The 22658-nt window shown below is 40.3% G+C and overlaps 1 protein-coding gene across 1 annotated transcript in view; it reads right to left on the minus strand.

The window, feature by feature from the left end:
• Positions 1-1391: 1391 nt before the first annotated feature.
• The window catches only part of HIVEP2 (HIVEP zinc finger 2), a 76114-nt gene continuing 54847 nt past the window's right edge, over positions 1392-22658 (minus strand). The window contains exons 4-9 of the mRNA XM_069488197.1: positions 16399-21975; positions 15275-15429; positions 11701-11876; positions 8440-8541; positions 6768-7663; positions 1392-3848 (exon numbers count right to left, since the gene is read on the minus strand). Of these exons, the coding sequence (XP_069344298.1) occupies positions 3024-3848; positions 6768-7663; positions 8440-8541; positions 11701-11876; positions 15275-15429; positions 16399-21588 (7344 nt within the window). The 5' untranslated portion in view covers positions 21589-21975 and the 3' untranslated portion in view covers positions 1392-3023. The remainder of the gene's footprint in view (positions 3849-6767; positions 7664-8439; positions 8542-11700; positions 11877-15274; positions 15430-16398; positions 21976-22658) is intronic.

Genomic DNA, 22658 nt, shown 5'->3' on the forward strand with positions numbered 1-22658 from the left:
CCAGATCTATAGACTGGATTAGGAAATCAAACTTTAATATGCCTTTCTAGCTTAGCCATGCACCACCCTGCCATATACCCAGGGAGCCAGTACCTCTTGCTTTTTACACATTGACTGCTTTACCCATCCCTGATCAGCTAACATGCACTTTCCCACTTCCTTTTTATAAGCTTTCTCCACCAGAATATAAACACTGTGAAGGCAAGGACTTTATATAGGTTTTTTTTCAGTACTGTACACCTAGCAGACAGAAGAGTGCCCCAATGTAGTTGATGAATAATTATGTTGAATGAATTAGTCAATATATTGTTTCAAGGATCAGTTCCAAGGCTACTTCGGTGATGAAGCTTCTTTCTCCCCATTCTCAGCAGCAACACTGATCTCTCCTTTGGGATCACAAATCACACCAAATGTATCATTATTCTAGCTCTAACATCATATTATACACAGTTACTCACATATATATCTATTCTATTTACTTGAGTTCCTTGATGGCAAGAATATTCTCTTCTTCATTCTAAATGCCCATTGTTATACTCGGTTCATCGCTAGACTCAAAATCTGTTTTATGAATGAATGAGTGACTACACAAGTGATGGATTAGAAGAGAAAACAAAGAGTGATTTGATTTGGCTTGGAATCACACACACACACACACACACACAAAATGAGAAATAAGACACACAAATCACCCTACATAATCCAAATGTTTCAAAGATTCTTCCTGGTAAGAGACAGATACTAGGCTGTCTGTGTTGACCTTTAATTCACCTGTGTAAAACATCCTTTAAAAAAGCCAGTCTGGCTCATAAAGTAAAATAAGTTGTAAATCCACCAATTTGAGATTTTTATAGTGGTAATACTGATAGATTTTGACATTTAATGCACTTCTGCTTGTATTATTAAAAGGGTTCTACTCTTTATAATTAAAAAGTGTGATTTGTGGACGTCTCATGGTACATTTCAGTTGGTTTTCAACTTCAGTCATCTCAGCAAAAATAAAGAGGTTTCCCAAGTGGGATTTCAGAACACACACACTGAGAGAGAGGCAGAGGGGAAAACAGCAATTTGCTGTATTCGTGACTCTGTTCAGACACAGAGCATGCTGCCCAGGACCATGCTTAGGTTTGGACCCAGGACCATGCTTAGGTTTGGAGGAATCCGTATCTAAGGCCCATACCTCGGTGACCACTTTCTGTTCTAGTCAGATGTCCTATAGAAGCAACGATTGTCTGTTTACTTGTTCAAAGCACTCATACCCCCAGCACACCTCAGGACAGGCAGAAACTAGCAATTAAAAGTACAAATGGTATGTCAGTAGTACCACAGTTTCTTTAAAAACAAAGCTGGGAAATTAAAACGTAAAACAACACATAAGAACTAGACACCTCAAGCATGTAATTGTATATTTATTTCTCTTTTTAAAGAACACTCCTTAATGTAATTCAGTATACAAACTTGGTTTCACAGAATTATAATCCACTATATAGCACAAAGAGAACCCAGATTGTGTGTGTGCGCACACACACGTACGTGCATGGGCACATGTTGTACTCCCTCTCTTCTGGACCTACAAAGGCTTTCCACCTTCAGCACTAACCAAAAGCCATTCTGAATGTTATATACAACAGACATCATCCTGCCACGAGTTCTTTGCCCTTGAAAGATTCTTTTCCCCATTCCCCCTGAGATAGCCAGGAGTGTGACACTCTTCCCCTATTCGAAAGGGTAAGGTGACTTCCCCTAATGCTGATGTTAACCCTGTTACCACGTGGATTGGCTGACAGGAAGAGCTGGGGAGCAGGTCTCCATCCCCCTTCCCCGCTTCCACACCCAACCTTCAGAGTCCAAGTGCGACCCCTCTGTGTAGCCTTAGTTCCAGTCACCATCCTGTGCAGCAAGAACCAAGGAGACTTCTAAGCCCAGGTCTTCTCCACGGCAGCGCACAGCACTGCCTGCCAAGCCACCGGGCCAGCCGATAACCAAGCTCTACACAGTCCCATGTGCTTTGTCACTTTAATTTTTAAAGACACCCTAGCATAGGTCTGTGGCAACCTAGCGTCCAACTGAGTTACATAAAATTGTACCAGTGATGCACTTGTACATATTTACATGGGGCGGAATGTTTTCCCATATTTTTAGATGCGTATATAGATCAACATGTTCACATAAGACCAAATACTTTTAATATTATTTATAACTGATTTATAAAGCTTTGAAAAAACTCACAATAGCACATTGTTTACTTTAATGCTTTACGGTACTATCAGTTTAAAATCACAATCAGCACTTAAGTTATAGTCAATCCAGCAAACAAGAGACAAAAAAATATACAAGAGTTAAGAACTGACTGATACATCCTTTATCTTTTTTTCTTAACTAATGCATAAGTGCAGAATAAGATACTCTAGTTTAAATATCTTGTTTACAATGTACATTTTTGTTCTAGGTACGCAACAGTAAATCCCATGCTTCACATAGAAAAGCAATCCACAACATTAAGAAAAAATGTACAATTTATGAAACAAAGTAAATAAATATTAGTATTACAGAATCAGAGCTGTACATAAAAGCTGTTCAGTTTTAATCATATAAAAATATGTTTTAGTGCAACCTCACATATATATTGATGCTGTTTTGCTTTACATCATTTAGATCCAAGTGTCCAAAAAAGGAAAGAAATTACATTTATTACAAAGCAGATACACAAATTCTAAAATATGTACAAATTACTGCTAAAAAATGCTTATAAGAATATAAGCAAAGTAAAGAAAAGGCACAAACATCTGTACAATTTTAAAAGTACCAGACCCAATAGGTTAATTTCAAATTTTGTTTTGGTCAGGCTCATGATGACTTGTTAATTTACCTAATTCTTTTGATATAACAAAAGTATATATAATAGCAACTACTATAACTTAGGACAGGCATGCTATAAACTTGATTACCTCTATTTCTAGAAAAACAGAAACAAAAAAAAAAAATGGGAAAATGTGGAAATGAAAGTCTCCATGCATCTTAGATCAATGTAGTTGACTCTTTTCTGATGAAGGTTCGTTGCCTTCCTCTGTGCTTGAAGATAATTCCTTGCTGCTGTGAAAGTCTGCCTGCTTGTCATCCACACAACTCTTGCTGTAAAACGTGGAGTGAGCTAATGGAGTCTGTGATGTACCAAAATTGTCCTTTTCGCCGTCATGCAAGTCAGGGTGGGTGGCTGAGGGACAGGGCTGCCCTGGCTCAGGTCCACTAAAGTGTCTCATGCTAACGTGTGCGCTCCCCGAGGGTTTCTGGTGGGGCTCCGGCGCCCGTGCTGCCTGATCCGCCCCGAGCAGGGCTGCCTCTTCGGTGGCGATCCGCAGAGAGGCGATGGCTTTTGTACAAGTCTGTATATTTTCCTCCTGCTCCCGCTCTGTCGCATTGAGGCTGTCTTCAGAAGTGCTCTGCTTCATCAGGAGCCGAGGGGAGGAGGGAGTGCTGGGTGGACCGGACGACTGCAACGTGTGAGGAGCTCGCTTCTCGTGCTGCTTGGAAAGCGCGTAGGGGTCCTTGGGGAAGGAACTCCCCGAAGCGCCCATCTTCTCCTCCGAGCCCTCCATCGGCAGAGGCAACGTGGGTGGAGGGTGTAAACCAGAAAGGGCTGGCGGCATGGAGTGGACCATCTGGATCCCACCAACGGGCACCATGGGGATGGGAGCTCGCACTTGCTGCTGGGAGTGGAGTGGAAGATGACTGAAGACATAGTCATTAGGACCCTCAGGGAAAAGGCTGGAGCCTTGATGTTCATAAGCACCTTCTTGGTCTCCATAGAGACTGAAGTAAGGAACCTGAGGTAATCCTCTTCTTAAATTCTGCACGGGGGAAACAAAGAGAGCACACAATTCAGATCCTGCCACTCCTCATCCTTAGGTCAAGCCAGCGCATTCATTCATTTGCTCACTCACAACTTCACTACCTAGGTAGGATTCAGTGCCTAATCCTTTCATCAATTTTTCATTTTTCCAATGTTGTCTTTTATAATCCCTGAAGGAAGGTGTCAGCCTGGGAAAAGTTACTTTTGTTTTTTAAACAGCAAGGTGATAAAGCATTAGGTGTGTTTTCCGCTAGGTACAGAAACACATTTTAGCTCTTTTTTTTTTTCATCAGAGAGAATGAAAAGAAAATAATGAATAATTATCAGCAAAAGTTTATCAAGCAAAAAACACTAATAAGCACTAATAATACATACTTTAATTCAAAAGGAAATGAAAAGATTACCATCTGTTTATATGCTGGACAGATTTTTAATATTTTTCTTAAGTGTTGATGAGTATAATTGGAGTGACAAGCCTGGAAATTGGCTTTTTAAAAAAGTTTTCCACAGAACAGATGACAATGTGGTGAGGACCCACAAACTGGTGCCTCTAATGTGTAAGATGTTGGTCTAAGGGAATAAATTCCTGCTCAAATGGTGTTCAATGCAGAAGACCAGCTTCTTCATCAAATCACAAATCAAAGCCACTTAAATCTTTCATCAGTGCAGTTGATGTAAGGAAACTATCCTCAACAGAAGTACTTAACATGAAATATTTCAGAAAGTTAACTTATTTTCAACTACATAGTTGGGAAGCAAAGATGATTGTGTCTATTGTTCTGTTTATATTATTATTTCTACTTAAGTATCTCCTTAGCAATTAATGAATTAAGGATATTTAAGATTTGGGGCCAGAATTCCAGATTTTGTGGTCCCAGTCCTGCAAATGGAGAATTTATTTTTTGTACTGTTCCTACAGTGACTCAGACTGTCAGATTATCAAGTTTGAATGAGATTATTAGATTTTAATTACTGTGATTCATTCTTTTAATGGATTGTTATTTAAAAGGAACTCTGTTTATTTTTTTTTATTTTTTGAGAACTTAAGATAGATATAAACCTGGCCAGTATGGTAGTAGTCCAGGAGAGACAAAAAAAAAAAAAAAAAAAGTTGAAATTCATTTCAAGGGCATTTCAGTTCTACAACTCAAGGTATGCTCTACACCATTAAGGATTCATCCAGTTCTATTTAGATTGTGAGACTGGCTCAGGAACTATAAATTATGCATTAATTTCTGCTACTCTCTGCCATGCTTTGCCCTGCTCTGGGCTACAATTTATTCAAGCTGGAAACATGACTTATCCTGAAAGTGTGGGTGAAATGGTGTAATCATTAACCCTATAATCACCCAGGAACTCATAAGCTACGAAAGGCTGACACAGGGAGTGATCAATTGTCCTCTAAAACTACAATGCGTTCAACATTTTCTAAACCCAATAAAATCTTACTTGTGTTACTAATAAAAGTTCCAAATTCAGACCTTCACTGATCAGAAATGAAATGATTTTAACCCACAAAAGTAAGTGTTCACGCAGAATTTCTACCACGTAGCCACTTCCACTACTCCAAACCCTGCCAGGTGTTTCCACACATCCTCTCTCCTCCCACTCACCTCTTCTTCACCCTCCAAGGAAATTCCCAATAAGTTTTCTCTACTTTGGTTTTTACTCCATTTGCAATCCTATGGTTTTGTATAATAATTTGGGCCTTGTGGTAATGTGGTGGACAAACCTTCATCCTACTTAAATCTCAGTAAGAACAATCTTGTTATGCCAAAATGAATAATGATTTCAAGCATGGATTACGTTAAGTGTATGTGCATATGTATACACATCTATAGACAAGTCTACCTCCCATGCACCAGATCTGTTGCCCAACTTGTCTTTTCGCATCTGATAAGCTGGGAGCCTGCAGTGCTTCCTTTGGCTGGGAGGGATAGTGCCATTACACATGACAACAGAAATTCAGAGCAAAGAGAGTATGATAAAGAGTAGAGACCAGGAAATCAAAACACATTTAAAGGAAACAAACTCCAAAGGTGTCATTCCTCTGTCTATGCTAAGTGCCTGCTTTATTTAGTTTTTAAAACCCTGCACAAACTGAGACATGAGGGACTGTGCCATGGAATGAGGCAGGACAGGTGCTTTTTTATGGATTTGCATTAAGCCTGCTGCTTAAATGTAACCCAGGATTGCTACTACTGTTATCTTGATTTACAATGAAGGTTGTCATAGAAGTCTCCTCTGTACATTCTCCCTTAGCTCTCCTGACTTCCTGTTTTCTTTGGGCCCAGGTTTTCACTCAGCAAGTACACCTGGTGGTGGTCATGCACCTGGTGGTGGTCATGGCAAGAAAAACAGGTATGTTCATGCCTGTGAATTATAAACGTCAAAGTGTGTGTCATTCTCTCCTCTCCCCATCCCCGAATAGTTTCACATGTTCACTCACAGTGGGCAAGGTAATGAGTGTATCAGAAATTAAAAGTTTTTGAAAGCTAAGGCTTACAACTGAAGCAGAATCCTTACCTGAAGAGTTGTATAACTGACACCTAAGGGTCCCTGTGAGTGTCTGTCTATGCAGTCATGCCATTCCAAAGGCTTCAGCTTTTTTACTCACATAAAGGTTTCAGCTCATGTCTACAATTAGTTAAGCTTAGAAAACTTTCAGAAAGGCCTCACCTGTTCCCAGCTGGAAATGCAGTACTGCTCTGATGCAATACTATGCCTGGAGTAATGCCACAGCCATGTTACTGACAGTAGCATGTGATAAAAATGTCCTCCTGCTATTTTCAATAACCAAATTCACTCCTGCCCATGAGAGATGCCCATGTTATAATAAATTCCACACTAGTGTGTTATCAAGAGGCTCCAATGTGCTTCAACTTATATATTAGAAAAAGAAAGCAATAATACTTACAGGAGGCCCCAATACAATTGGCTCTGCTTGCAAATACTGCCCCATGGACAATGGTGGGTTATGGTATAAAGCCCTTCTGGGAGATGGTGCTCTTATGGTGGTCATGTATCTCCTCTCTCTTCGGGGAGAGAGGTCTCTTCTTGCCGTGATGTCTTTCCCTGGAGACACTGGCCTCCTTGGGGACAAATGCCTTCTTGGTGAAACATCTCTTTGGGACATCTCTCTTCTCAATGCAGCTTCCTTTCTCGGTGAAAGATGTCTCATGGGTGACAGATCTCTCCTAGGTGATATATGTCTTCTGGGAGATAAATCTCCTTTGGGTATCAGATACCTCTTTGGTGAATTATCTCGACAGGGTGAAGAATCGTATCCTGGGGAGGAGTGGCGGCTGGAGGGTGAGAAGTCCCTCGGCGAGGAGCTGGGCTCTGAAGGCAGCATGCACTCCTCATCCATACAACTAGGTATGTCCAACCTGTCTTTGTCTGGTTCCGAGTCTGTACTTTTGCTCTGGAATAGCCTCTGGTATTCTGTCATATGGGTATCTTCACATGAGTCACTGGGTGTCATAAGCTGAGTCACCTGAATACTTGGTAATGTAACCAAATAGCTTATCAACGAAGAATGTCCCAGGGTACTATCTGAAGGAACCCCATGGGGTACGGCACCAACATTGACAGGCAAGGAGGAGAATCTAGGAGGCTGAGGACTCGTGCTTCTTGATCTTGTTTTTGGTGTTAGATCTCCCTGGTCATCAAAGTCATCATCATCTTCATCATCATCATCATTGTCATCTCCATCCTCACCATCCGATTCCTCCGCATCTGAGAACTGGTGATCAGTTGAAATGCTGGACATGCTATGCTTCTCAGCCGCTTTGTGCAAATCTTCCATATTTTCTGAAACAATTGAATGAAGTTAACAGAGATCAAGATCCAAATGTCAAGGTTAGGAGCTTATTTAGGCCTCGTCTCTTTCTAAAAGCTTCCCCCAATATTCCAGCCCCCAGAGACAGGTATGCCTCTGAACTTCTATAGCTCTCACAAGGCACTTACCTGTGTGACCCTGCATTGGTTCCAATCTTTTTATATATCTATTTGGTTTCATTCCTAACTTACAATAAGGATGCCAGAGTAGGACCTTGTATCTCAGACATCACCTGCTCATATGGATAATGATAATGGTAATACTGGAGGAAAAAGAAAAGCAACCACTTGTATCTATAGATTTAGGTATAAACTTATGTAAGTGGTATATCTCAGGAGGTTTGGCCAACCCCGGGTTCTCTACTGAGGCTAACGATGGATTTTGTTCTACTAGGTTTACTGTTAATAGGAATAATAACGCATTCAAATGCTTTTCAGATTTTCCCAAAAGCTTCATAAAATTTAAATCACTATCACAAAGCAAGTACAATTATATTCCCTTTCTGGCTCTATACAGAAATATTTTCATAGTAAGGCCTTTTATTCCCCAGAGTCAAAAGTGAAATGCATTTATTTCTTCTCAGCAGGTTTCAAGCAATCCAATGTGTCAGATTTATTTTCTATATTTAGTATTTAATAAAATGAAATGTGATCAGTTTTTAAAAATATCTAAACTTATTTTACCACCTCGGCCACACAAAGCTCCAGTGTGCATAGTGAAAAGGTCAGTTAACTAGATTGTGATATACCTGCTTCTTCAGTTTCTGTGTCATCAACTGATGTCATTGAGACTCCCAATTCCAGGCATTTTTTCATGTGTGCTTTAGATTTCATATGCTTCGTTAGATTTCCTAGAAAATAAAGCCAAAAAAAAAAAAAAGAGAGAGAGAGAGAGAGAAATTAATTGGCTACCAAAATGTGATGATTGCGCTAAAATTCAATGTGAAACGAACTAATTTCATTCAATTCATGGCATAACATAGATTTCTTTATACCCATTATCCTTTGCTTCACCCTTAAGAACAATCTGGTTTCTGAAGATATTAATCCCTAAGAGCTCTGGCCCAGTCTCAGGTTTTCTTTACTGTAGAAGAGCTGTGAAAGAGTAGACTCCAAGCAAGACAGGGGACCCCAGGCTTTCCTGCCTGAGATGGAATCTCATTATCTATCCAAATGGACCAGCCTCCTGGGACTCAGCGTACACAGGGCAACACAAGCTGATCTGAAACAACGGTTCTCAACACAACCACTGGACCCTAGGCCTTCTGGCATTGATCAGGTATATTAATAGATTAACCTTCAAAGACCTCACTGGTCAGAAGAAAAAATATACAAACCTAGTGTGAGGACCAACCTTGTCAGGGCATTCAAAGATCCATACAAATACTTAGCTAACTACGTACAGGGAACATATTCCCAGTATTTAGCATCTATCTGTTTTGACATATGTTAGCAAACTTTATGATGGCAGTTTCTAAAATTCTGGAGCAGTAATATTCCCTTTTTATTTATCTTGAGACTCCTATTATTCTAAGAAAAAAAGAATGGTTTCATGTCAAAGGTTATGATGATGATATATATATAATTATATGTACACATACATATGTGTATATACATATATGTAGATTTATATAATTGCTGTATGGAATGTGAGAAATTTTTTGAAAACATTGATCCAATCACCCTTGACTCAAGATCTATAGAAGAAAAAACATACATACATATACAAAATTGTATGCCATATCATTATCAAAAGAGATTCAGGAACTAATTCAGTTGTAAGGAGCCTTTACATCCACTTCAATGAAAACAGTCATAATATTATCCATGCCCTTTGATAATGCTTTAGCAATGTACCAACAAATGCTTTAAGAAAAGACTCCCTGAAATCCTGGTGGAAACTCAGCCTTTCTGAAATAGTTTGCTCCTCTTGTAGGAGAGTTTAGCTTACTATTAATGTAATAGATGGACCACAATTCTAAATCGGGACACTGCTGTTTATTATTTTACTTACATTGCTTTATTATTTTCTTACTGCTTACATACATGTGAATTTTACATGCTATTTTGATAATTCCAAACAAAAATATTTCCAGGCCCCCATTACTCTTATTTATCAAAAAATTATTTCTATAGTTTTTTAAAGAGCTCAAAATTTTATAGACTTATCAAGAATTCTTCAATCTGTAAATTAATTACATTTATCCATAAATTAATGGAAATCATTTGCTTCTGCCAGGGTACAAATGTGTATAGTTGTGGATGCTAAGTGTGTCAAGATAATTTATTCAGGTTTTAAAATGTGTTTCTTCTCCTATGTTTTTCCCTCCACCCATCCCAAGGATAGTCAGGCTTTGGGGTCTTATCTTCAGAATAGGTTTGTAGTTAGAAATAGGGATCTGAAACAATTCCACCCTAGCTCTGGGTGGTTGAAGGCATGGGCTTCTGAAGTAATGTATTAGAGCAGAAGGGATTGGTCCTTCAAGGATGCTTGATCTGTGTTTAGACAATGATGTGAGTTTAGGCAACAGGCATTTCAGCCAGAGGTGAAAACTGGCAGGGTTTCCCAGGATGTTTTGTTCATTTTAAGATTCTGAGACATTTGCACATTCCCAAAGGGTGACAAGAAAACTCTAGTAATGACCAAAAATAAATTATTTCCTGCGAAAATTCCAGGATGATGGTTCAGAGCCTGACTTAATTTGATTTTTTCAAATATCTAGAAATGTGTCATTTCTTCAATTTTTCACATAACTATACCAGCAGCAAACTCACATACCAAATGAAGATATATATCATTTGTAATGGCTAGTGAATTTCCAGTATGTCCCCAAATCAAAGTTTTTATTTTCTCATCTCCTAGGGAATCTCTCAGTAAAGTTCTATATAAAAGGCTTAATTGTGCTAAGAGGGCTGGCATTTAAAGGACCTTATGTTTATTTCTTTTGAAATGCAAATTAACACACTTGCTTTCTTTTTTAACTTCAAATGAGGCATACTTGTACTACAGATAGCTTTTTAATGAAGAAGAAACACATATGTTAAGAGGCTACACATTTTTGCTTTTGGAACGAATATAACAATTTAGGATTTAGGGCTATAAAAGAAAACAGGTATACATTTCTCTACCGAAGATTATTTCATTTGGTATTTATTTTTCTTGATAGGATTAGAGCAGATTAATTAGCATGCAAATTTAAAGTTAAAACATTGGAAGTGAGTGAAGTTGCCAAGGAAGTGCCTGTAGTATCCGTTAGATCTAATGTAAAACACATTTCTACAAAAGTCAACCTCTAATTCACAATCATTTGTATTCTGAGAACACCAGGCTTATGAACATTTTCATGATTTTGTAAAAAGATAGAAATATAACTGAAGCAACTTTCTAGAATAAAATATTTTTATATAAATCTACCTGTTAAAAACAGATTTTTTTTTTCCATTCCAAAGCAAGTCCTAGTTTTATGAGATTAACAGTTGTGGCCTGAGAGTAAGAAATTGTCTCTGTGCTGATAAATACACGGAACATAAGCTATCAAATTTCTATGCATAATTAATGCGACTGTGGATGGAGGAGCCCACCTGGGAATCTGTGGATCTCTACATTATTTATAATCTTGAAACTGACCATGGCACATGTTTTCTTTCCAGCCGCTGTCTTGCTTTTCGAATACCACTGTATGTGCAGTATTTCAACTCTGGTGCAAAAGCTATTTAGACCACATAACATTTCCAACATGAAGTAATAGCTATCCAGGCAATTCTTCGCCACTTCCTTTGGAGACAACTGGCCCGACCCTAAGTCTCTGGCTCTTAATTAAGTCATAAGAGGAGTGTCACATCTCACTTACCTTTGATCACTTACATTAGGGAGAAAATACATTTCATGGAGTCATATTTTCACAAACAAAACCATCTTATTGTTGACAAAGGTTAGTTATAAAACAGTATTCAGAATCCTAAGTAGCCATAAGAAAAGTATTTTTCCTCCCAAAAAAATCAGACTGTACCTTTTGTTTTGAAGGCGAAGTTACACAACTTGCATACATAAGGCCGAACATCAGTATGGGTGCGAATGTGTTTCTTGAGCATGCTTGGCTTCTTACAGCGAATCCCACATTCTTCACAAATGTACTTGCCACGTCCCCGTCCTCTGACATATACATAATCTTCATTTGATTTATACCTGTTTAAAAAGGGGGGACACCAGTGTGTTTTCAGATATTCTTATAGCATGTTATATATCAAACCAAAAGCTAATTATTTGCATGGCAAATTTTTATGAGGGTCTTTTACAAACAATTATTCAACTTTACTTCTCTGAAGACTGTGAAATTTATGCAGTAAATGGCTGAAAGAACTAGATAATAGATTTAGCACTGTAAACAAAGTATAATTCTACACAGAATTCAAAATGGAATTGGCTCTACTATTAAGTGTAAATTTATAGACTTAGGGAGTAGTTGTTCAAATGGGCTTCAAATGAGTTGTAGACCTTTGGATTGGAGTCTAGTATAGCCTCCAGTCAAGGGACATCCTAAAAGCATACCAACACATTCATCATGTCTCATCTAAGATGTGCATTACATCATCCAAGATGTGCATGCACAACTCTCTAAAAGAAGTGTAACTGATAATAGAATTCTTCATTGCAAGTTTCTGGTCTATTTTTACAATCCTGGCATGAGAGTGCCTCAGAAATTTCTAGTTTACACAGGCTGAGCTCGGCTCACCAACTGTTATCTACAGATTTGATCTGTTCTTTCCAAAGACCATGAATCTGTACACTAACGTGGAGTCTAAATTTCAACTGGCTTCTTGAAGGTACTGTTATATAATGGAAACTAGAGATTCTATTTTTAATCAAATCTGCATTTGTTTCCAGAAGGATTTCATAGAGATGTTTGAAAGGATATCTGAGGTCATCTAGTTTAATCAAATCAAATTAGATGAACAAAGTCTTGGGTATTTCCTTTGATAATCAAGGAAAGAAACCGCCCAGTGCTCAACCATTCCATTTTGTTTAGAATGCAATAAAATATGATCTATCATAGAGTACAGTAGCATTCTACTGAATAATTCAATGAACATCATTATCTTTTAAATTCCAGGTAAGCTAGAATTATGGGTATAATGTCATTCTTGGAAAGATACTTCTTTTAGGCAGTTATTTTTATAACTTCCAAAGGTAAACTGACATGCAAAATGCCCTAATTCACTGTGGATTTACTTAAAGGCACTAGATTTACAGTTTTTTTTTAATATTATAAGAGCACTGCAAACCTCCCTATTTTGTTCTAGCTAATCAACCAATCAACAAGAGTAAAACCAAATTTAACTTTAATTGTCCATCCATTGAAGGAGTTTTTGAAGAGAAAATCCATCCACATATTTAAATACCAAGTCTGCTATGGATTTAATTTAATCTTAACAATATCTACTTTTTGGTCAGTACCAATCCAGATAGAGTTAAATAGAGTCAAAATTGAATAATTAATTTTGCATGGCTTTAGCTTCTTTAAATTTTTCCTCTTTTACAAGGAATTTCACCTTCAACTTGTTCTTCATAATTATTTTGAACTTTATCTTTTATCTCATTGTCTTTTGCAGTAAAGTAGAGGAGAACTTAAACATGCAAACATGAAACTTAAACATTTCAATTTTACTATTCGCTGACTCTAACCATATAAAATTGCTAAAAGGATATAGAATAAAACTAATAATTTTATAGAAAGCTAATTTTCTTCAGGAAAAGATACTTCAAGCTTACTGTAGCCCATCATCATAGTGATAGGAAATGCATTTTCTCATCAAATAATATAATTTTGTTTTCAACATCATAGCTGATTAACTTGCTTCTAGAATGAAAATACAGTAAAATTCTGTATAAACTATAACTATATAGTAGAAAAATCTGTATAAATAAGATATTTACCATACAACAGTTCTGCAGAGCCATGAATCTACCTGATAGGAGAATTAATAGATTTTGAAAAAAATAATTTGAAGATATGTCAAAATTATTAAACCAATCAATCAGATAATATAAGGAACACATACACTTAAAAAATTGGTCAGTTTTTTAAGTTATCACTTTGCAATTGCCAAAATAAGAGGTGGTAACATATTGTTTAGAAAGAATACCTGGTCACCACCGGGCAGAAATTGGGCCACAGATGAAGAAAGGACTGTGACCTAGCCCACAACACGGGGCAATGAAAGGAGGAAGAAACGAAATATGTGCACAGTCCTTTTAGATCGTCAACACACAGCAATAAAATGTTCACATACGCTCTTTCACTTGTGTCCTTCTTTAGTGGAGATGGGCTCCCCAAAGCATTCAGTAACTGTGAAAGTCTCGCTGATCTACTGGTGCTAGCGCACTGCTGGGAAGAAAACTGCTGAGTGTGAGAGGGCTGATTCAGTCACACGGACCTCTCTGTCTCTGAGGAATGAGAAAAATCTATATTTCTCTCATTTGTGTTAAAAGATGGGGGATGTAAAAAAGCTTCAAAACTATATACAACTGTGGTTTCAGTGATAAAAATACTGGCCATCTGAAGGTGTCAAAACCTAAGGGAGAACCAACTAGAATAATCCCTCTCCAAACTGGTAACACCATGTGAGAAATTGATATTTCATCTCACTAGTATTCAAAATTTGATAGGCAAACAAATAACATTATTGTGTCCTCCAAATGTAATTGAAATAAATTCATGCTCATGAAAATATGGAAATTACAGATCTGCTGTAGAGAGAAGGCTAATTACATCATAATCCCCAAAATGTGGTTAGTGTACTTTTAACATTTTTAAATTTTAAAAACATTAACTCTGGGCTTTTGTTTCCATGTGACTGGATTGAAGATACATTTCTATCAAAATCTAAAACTAGACATTACACAGATGTGTAATTTTTCTTAACCATACAGATAACAAAGTCATTGAACCTTATTACTTGAATTTCCATACTCGGAACTTAACATTTAAAAAGAAATTCCTAAATACAGAGAAACTATCATAGACCATAGGAGACTGGATGACATGACAGTTAAATGCAATGTGGTGCCCTGACATGGATCTTGGAATAGAAAAAGGATGTTGACGGAACTGATGAAATCTCATTAAAGTCTACAGTTTAGATAATAATAAAAGCAAACAAACAAATTAACTCATTCCTAGAATTACATGCAAGCACGCATAATTTCATTTGTATAAGCATAGGCTAAAAATATGTCCATTAATAACACAAATGCCCATAAAAATATCAAAGAATGAATGCACTTAGATGACATCAAGAGCCTAACAATTTAGTAGATTTTGTAATAAATTAGAGGTGTGAAAATGTAAGGCAGAAGCTTGAACCATACATATCAGGGACATTTTCATTAAAAGCAAGCCCCCCAAACAAGGGCATGAACACATCATTGTCTATTACCTGCCAGACTTCAGAAATGTGAATAGAAAAAGAATTCACTTTAAGCTCCCAACCAGAGTAGACAGTGTTTTTTTCCCTGGAGACATTCTGGACAATTTACTCTGACCTATCACTGAACATTTTACATTTGCACTTATGTTTCCTTACCCTCCTTCAAAGATTTTAATTCTGATTGGCTCAGTTTGTTTGGATCCAATGTCTTTATCTCCATGAATATCTCCTTTCCCTCTTTCCTTTAAGATATTTCCCACCAGTTTCCTTTCTAGCTTGCTGCCAAATAAAAAGGATGCATCAGGTTTCATCTGTAGGACAAGAAGAGAGAATCATTTTGCACGCTTTCTCTAAGACACAGTAGCTCCTACATTCCCCTTTTCCCAAATCTACAAAAATGAGCCTAAATTCCATCCTAACAGGCCAGAGGCTGGTTACATAAAGAACACTAGAGACAAAATCAGAGAATGACAGTATCCACTGAATAAATTCAATATTTTGTTTAAAAATATATTACACACTTAGCACTTACTCTGTGCAACACTAATAAGGACTTAAAAGACATGTTCTATGTTTTGAAGTAGCAATGAAAACAATCTATATTAATTAAGGAAGTAGTCTCAAACATTATTGAAGAAAAAATGGTAACTGACATAAGTGAAAATATATTTTTAAATCCTCCATTTGCTTCATTGTTAATTTGGCAAAATTCCAAAGTGCCACTTACTAATATTTTTAATAATTTTACATGTAAGGCATTGATTATTCATGTAGGAACAATAACTTGGAAAAATAAGTTTTAAAAGACATATATAATAAGTTTTGGTAAAAAGTGTTTGCAAAGTTCAGTTCTGACACCCTTCAGGCCTCCCTCCTGATCTTCCCTTTCAGCATCTACCCCCTGTTCTACGGTCCCATTTCACAGTTCCCTGAATTCCTCACATTCAAAGACAAGTAGATCGGCTAGGCCACTCGCACAGGTCAGAACGGAGAAGAACCCATGGGGATCAGTCGGAGTGGCAGCATTTCATGGCACCTGGGTGAAGGAGATACTTCCAGTCCTTGAGACCTTCCCTGAGACCCTCACAACTAAGTGCGGTGAGTGGCTTCTCTCATCCCACCCTTCTCCTCCCTGGCGTAAGGCCAGTGTTGCCGAGGACTGCCCCAACTCTGACCTTAATCTTTTCCTTGCATTTTTTGGACCTTATATCCTTCACTATGTAGTCTGCTCAGCAATCAAATCCACAATACAGAGTGCTTTCTAAAACAAGGGTTGTTACCTGAGCGAACTGTTTCCATGCACTTGACGACGTAAGCTTGCCGGTTCCAGGCCTGTGCATAGCAGCCAGGGTATAAATTTCTGCCGTGATTTTTTGCTTGGACCTCAGAAGAGCCAGAGTGGTCTTGGTGTTCAGTCCGGATGGGTTGGGGTTACAGGAACTAATGCACCATGAAGCATAAACCGAGGATTTGAAGGTGGCCTGTTGCACATAATTGGGTTTTGTATAATTCAAGAAGCACCAACTCACAGTAGTTGTTGTCCGCAGACTGGGGAACTGAAGAATCTGCTGGAAATCTGCCATGTCCGTGAAAAGAAGAGTTGAGTTTGCCACGTTCCCACTCGGGCTCGAGGCCACGTGCACCAGCATGCCGACAGGCAGCTTGCGGCCCTTCCCTTCCTCTTCCGGCTGACTGTCTCCTGTTGGCAACGACGAACTCTGTGGGCTCAAGCTCATGTCCGATGCTGTCTCATCGATATCCAATTCATCTGAGGACTCTTTGCTTTCAGAAAGCCCACTGGACGTCTGCCCCGGACGGGGTGCCCTGGAACCGGAAAGCATCTCTCTGCTGGGTGGGAAGGGCTCCCTTGAGGGCGCACTGGCAGAAGGATGGTCTTGAGATGAGGAGGGCGACAGAGAGGAGAAGGAAGATGACCCTGACTGCAAGCCATCCTTTGGCTCAGAAGCACAGCCTTGTCGAACCAACTGGGGTTTCGGAGGGCGGGAGAGATCCTTTTTGATGTCTGAATTTGTCAGTTCCACAGCACTAAGCTCCTCCACAATTTGCCCATACATCTTTTCTTCTTTGACTCTTTTCTGCTGCTTGGTTTCCATGAAGAGTTCCAAGCTGCTGGCTGGAGAAAGCATCCGCTTGCTACCTCCAAGGGTGGCAGCGCTGTCGGAGGTGGAAGGTAAACATAAGGGGATGGAAGATTCTAAACCAAGGGGCAAGGTCTGAGGTACTTTCCAAATGGGGTATTTTTCCAAGCCTGCATGCTGCCCCAGCACCTGGGCAATGTTAAATCCTATGCCCTGCATGGCTGCGTTGGTTACCAGAGTTCTTTGGGTCATATTCTCGTCGACCTTGCATATGACAATTGCAGGGCTGTTCTGCCCAAGTATCTGAGAAATGCTTGTGTACATGACACTTCCATAGGACGGTACGTGCGTCTGGATCCGAACAGGAACCACTGTTCCCGGTAAGGACTGTAAGGGCCCAGCGCTTGCCGAGCCAAAATCTTCTTGAAGAACCTGCTCGGCGGGAGTTTCAGTTGACTTACTACTCTGGTCTGATGGAAACTTTGGAAGAAGGTTCTTTGAGTGTAGCCCTGATGTTCCTGAATAACACGGGTAAGTCTGCTCTTTTGTGTGTGCGTAATCAGCAGATTTCTTTCCAGTGTGCTCTGCCACGTGCTCTAAGGGATAGCTAGAATGAATTTCTGCTGGAAAAGAAGGCTTGCCATAGCTCTTCTGAGGGTGTTGGGCAAAGGGATGTGGGAAATGGGCCTGCCACCAGGGAGGCTGCTGAGCTGGTAAATGAACCATACAGACTGTAGGATACTGAAACTGAAACAAGGCATTCTGGATCGGAGAAAATGGAATAGTCTCTTGATGTGGAAATAAATGTGGCTGTTCGGGTAAGTGTTTGCTTGTCATGTAGGATGTTGGTTGCATCAAGGGATTTCTCAAAGATTCCTGACTGTCCATGTGCATGATCTGTTGTTGGGCCAGGTGGAGGGGCCCTGAGCTCAGGGAGGCACAAGGCCCCACCACTTGCTTCCCTGGGTCCTCTGCCTGTAGAGCAGGCAGCACAGTGGACGGGCCGTGGTGCCACCCGGACCTGAGGCCAGCATGCAGGTGCTCCAGCTGCTCTTGCTTGACACTCTGATCCACGCCGGCCTCACCCTGGGCAATTTCTGGGGAGCCACTGAAGGAAGCCTGCCGTACCAAAAAGCATTTCTTCCTCTCCCGGGACGGTGACAATGTTGAGGCCGCCGCTCCCGCCACAGGAGCATGGGATAGATTCCCATAATCAAATGATTTGCTCCGAATTTCTGGGACTTCCGTGGGGTGAGGGCAAGGCATCTGCTCTGACGAGCAGCGCCGCATCTCTTTTTGGTGGTGATGGCCCGGGACAGACAATGAGTAGGAACCAGCAGGGACAGTCAAAAACTCCGAATGCTTCCCAAACTCATCCGGCTTAGGAGGTGCGGTAAGCTTACTGGTTTCTTCTCTTTCAAAAGACATTGAGAAACTGGAGCTGTGGGACAAGTTGCTTTCTTGGCTGGGGCTGCGAGAGAGGCCCGTGCCTGTGGATTCAAAGCTGGACTCCCCTGAGGAGTGCTCCATATCTGCAAGTCGCAGACGCTTCTTTTTGGGCGGCAACTTCTCAGCGGGGAGCTGGGAAAGGGTCTCGCTTCTCTGGGGCCACTGAAATTCCTCCACAGGCTTCTCTGGCTCTTTAGTCTGGGCTTCTTTCTCCTTCTCGGGTTTATCAGGCTCCTCGGTCACTCGAATCTCAGGAACCTGAATGTTGTGCTGGCGAACCAACCTGGGCTGTGCGTGGCAGGACTGCTGCTGCGCCTGCTGAGCCGGGGATGGTTTGCCCCCGCTTTCTGCACCATCCCCGGGTGGAGCCCACTCCGGACTCACGGGCGCTTCTGAAATCTCACTGTCACAGGTCTCTGAAGGGGAAGGGGCTTTTTCCTGTGTGCAAGCCACGAGCTCGGCTGACTCAGACCTTTCAAATGAATTGGGTCGGCTCAGCGAGTTTGTGTGCTGAATCACAGAAATCACATTTCCAGGAGGTTTCCGGCCCGCTAGGTCTGACATCTTGTCTGAATCAGTGGCCGAAGGGGACTCCTCTGACCCAAGAGATGGACTTCCAGACTGCAACTGGGGTCGACACGGGTCGAAGCGTTCAGAGTGACTATGGGAAGGGTTCTCGTGTCCTGCCATGACAAATCCACTCCTTACTCCTTCCTGCATCTGCAGTTTGGGGTCATAGTCTGAAGTCATCATGCCCATGGGAGTGCTTACGATGCTGCTGCAAATCATGGGTGTGTCCTCTTCATCTCCTACACTCTTCTCTTTCCGGCGTTTTCTGTTCTCACATGTAGTTCCAAACATGCTTGGCACTCCCTGCAATGGCACCATGGGATCCATAAAATATTCTCCACCATGCTTTAAAGAACTTAAGCTGGAAATGTCCCTGTAGCTTTGCTTTGGCATTTCAGAGTCTTCCCACTTCTTATAGGGTTTCCGACAGACATCGTAGTCGTACCCAACCCTATCCCCAGGAGCCAGTTTCTTTTCCTTCAAGGAAGAACTGCTGATACCTTTGGACATCCTGCCATGGTGCTCGACCTCCACATGCCCCTCCTGTACCGAAGGCAGCTCGAAAGCCGCTTGTCTTCTCAACATGCGCTGAGGGGGTATGCCCACCGTCCCTGGGTAGAACACATCATCGGAACCGGTCATCCTTTCATCAAATGAGTGACTTCCTCTCAAAGAAGGAGGAAGACTTAAATTAGTTGCTGAAGAAGTTGGCATGGAGTTGCTTCTAATAAGGGGTGAAGAGTCTACAGGAGCTTCTAAGAGGATGGGGCTGCTGCCTTGGAAATTTGCTGGATAAAGTTTTCCTTCATTCCTGATAGAGGATGGAATAATCTGGGGTTGTCTGGACTCACTGTTGAATTTAGTGGACTTCAGCATGTTTGTCTGACTGAGGTCCACCTCTCCTTTGCTTGGGATCAGTTGGGAAACGGGATCTTCAAACATCTTGACATCTAACCTGGTGTTTACATGAGGTAACGATTCCACCATGCCCTTCCTGCCCATGGCGGCACGCTCCTGGCTCGTGGTGGTAACACTGAGTGCATTTCTCGGACTAAGCCGACAGTATTTTCCAAAGATGATTTCTTCATAAGACTTTGCGTTTGTGTTGGGAGGGCTTATTTGCTGCTCTGCACTTTCTGAGCGAGAAAAGTAACCAGAATCAGTGCTTCCTTTACTGTGCGGGCTCAGAAGGTTGAGAGATGGCTCAGAATCTTGTCCCTTTTTCTCTGACAGTCTTAGTGCAAGTTTCTGTTTGACTGTGTGAGAGTCATCAGCCTTAGTATTTAGAGACGGATTTGGTAGCATATCAGAGCCGATATACTGAGAGCTTTCGTTGGGCAGAGGAATTCCACTTTTGGGGATAATCAAAATGGGCACCTTCATTGGACCTCCCAGGGATTCTTCCAATGACCCATGGTGATAGCCACCTCGGCTACCAATATCCAACGGGATGGGTGGGCCAGGACTCATTTTGTCAGAAGCCTCAGCAAATAAAGAACTCTCCTCATCTGTGTCTGTACTCTGTTCACCATCTGAATGTATTTCTGCTTCTACATCAATAAAACCAGCCTCCAGGTCCAATTTAGATACAGCTGACTCTGTGAAAGGTACTAATCCTGCCTTAATTGCATGGGCATGTGACTTCCTGTGCTTGTACAAATTGCTCTTTGTCTTGAAAGAGAAACCACAAGGTATACATGGATATGGCCGCTCCCCGGTATGGGACCTGATGTGTTTTTTCAGTACGCTGGGTTTGGCACACGCCCTGCTGCAGTAAGGACAAATGTACTTGCCGGGCTTTTTGGGTTTGTGCTCTTTCTTGTGAGCATCTTCTGCCTGCTCGATACTTTTCTGGGAGTATTGGCTATAAGCAGGGTTCAGACTTGAAATCTTTTTTCTAGGATAACCACCACCGTGGCCATGAATAGGAAAAGGAAATAAGTCCTCAGAGGCAACAGATGGCAAAGGGCCAGGGAAAAGCCACGGAGGGCCTTCGAGGCTCTGATGTGGCTTGCTGCTGTGCAGGACCCCCTGTGGCAATGAGTGCTGCGGGAAAGAGAGTGAATGTTGGCATGAATAAGGACTCGGACGGTGCGGTGGATATTGCTTCTCGGCGACTTGCTGCACCACTTCGCCAGGGGAGGCCAGTTTCCCAGAACCGAACAGTTGTGCTGACGCTGGGTTTCCCAGTTGCTCAGGATCTAGTTGTGGTTGCCGCTGTCCTTCTTGACTGCCAAAAGTGCTCATCTTAATAATAGCCGATTGCTCTTGTCTCCATCTACCTGATGCTTTATCAGTTTCTCCAGACCTTGAGGTAGCTTTTTGTCCTAGAGCTGTGTCCCCAGTGTCCATTTTGTTACACAAGGTCTTAAGTGCTAGTTCATGTGAAAGCCGTGCAGACTCATGGAGTGTCTCCAAAGCTGTGCTTTTTAAAGCTTGCCTGATTCCATGCTCCAGGGGGCCTGCACACTTGCCGACGGCTCCTTCTCTTTGGAACCTTCCACACCCACACGGTAGTCAATGGGCATTAGATGGTAATGTCCTTGGACCAGGGCTATAACACAGTTCTCTCCATTGTAGAAATGTCCGTCCAAAAGCTAAGTGCAAATCTACAAAGATTTCTTATGGCATTTGAAAATTTTCAACTAGGATGAAATTGGGATGATAGATAGTCTAGAAGAAATTTTGCCCATCAACTAGAGCAAAGTTCAATTGCCAGTTTCACTAAGATAAAACGACCTGAAGGAAAAGAAAAATACAAAGAGATTGTCATAACAGCTATCAAATGAGAAATCAAAAACAATCCTAAATAACCAGCATGAAATTAGATAAACTGAAAATGTTTTTTACTCTAAGGAATTATTTTTATGGCAGTTGGGTTAATTCCACGAAGATATTAATTTCAAGCTTAGCATTAAATTATAAATGTAAATCCCTCCTATGTTTGCATTTTGGTTACTCTTTTAAATACTCATTAATTCTAGTTAGAAAAGTATTTGAAGGAAAACCCTTGATAGATATTACTTATAAAATCATAAGATTTTTAAAAGCTTTCATTGAAAAAATTTAGAGCTATTAATAACTAAGTTTATGACTGGTATGCTGAAGTATGTTACATATCTCTACATGGAGATATATTTTATGACAATATGAAATATATATTTATATAGTAGATATGATATATGTTTAAATAAGTTACAAATGTAATAGAGTATAAACATAAATAAATATATAGAACACATTTTCATAAAATATATAATAAATCATATATTAACAAAATATAAATATACTTTACAGCTTAAAAACTGATTATTAGAGCTAGCTCAAAGCTATAAGAATCAAGGGTTGTCACAAAACTTTGGAAAAGGTAAAAACATCTAAACAAAACAATGATAAAATCTTCATAATATGAAAAACAAAAC

The sequence above is a fragment of the Eulemur rufifrons genome, chromosome 15 (assembly GCF_041146395.1).
Source record: "Eulemur rufifrons isolate Redbay chromosome 15, OSU_ERuf_1, whole genome shotgun sequence".
NCBI classification, from domain to species: Eukaryota; Metazoa; Chordata; class Mammalia; order Primates; family Lemuridae; genus Eulemur; species Eulemur rufifrons.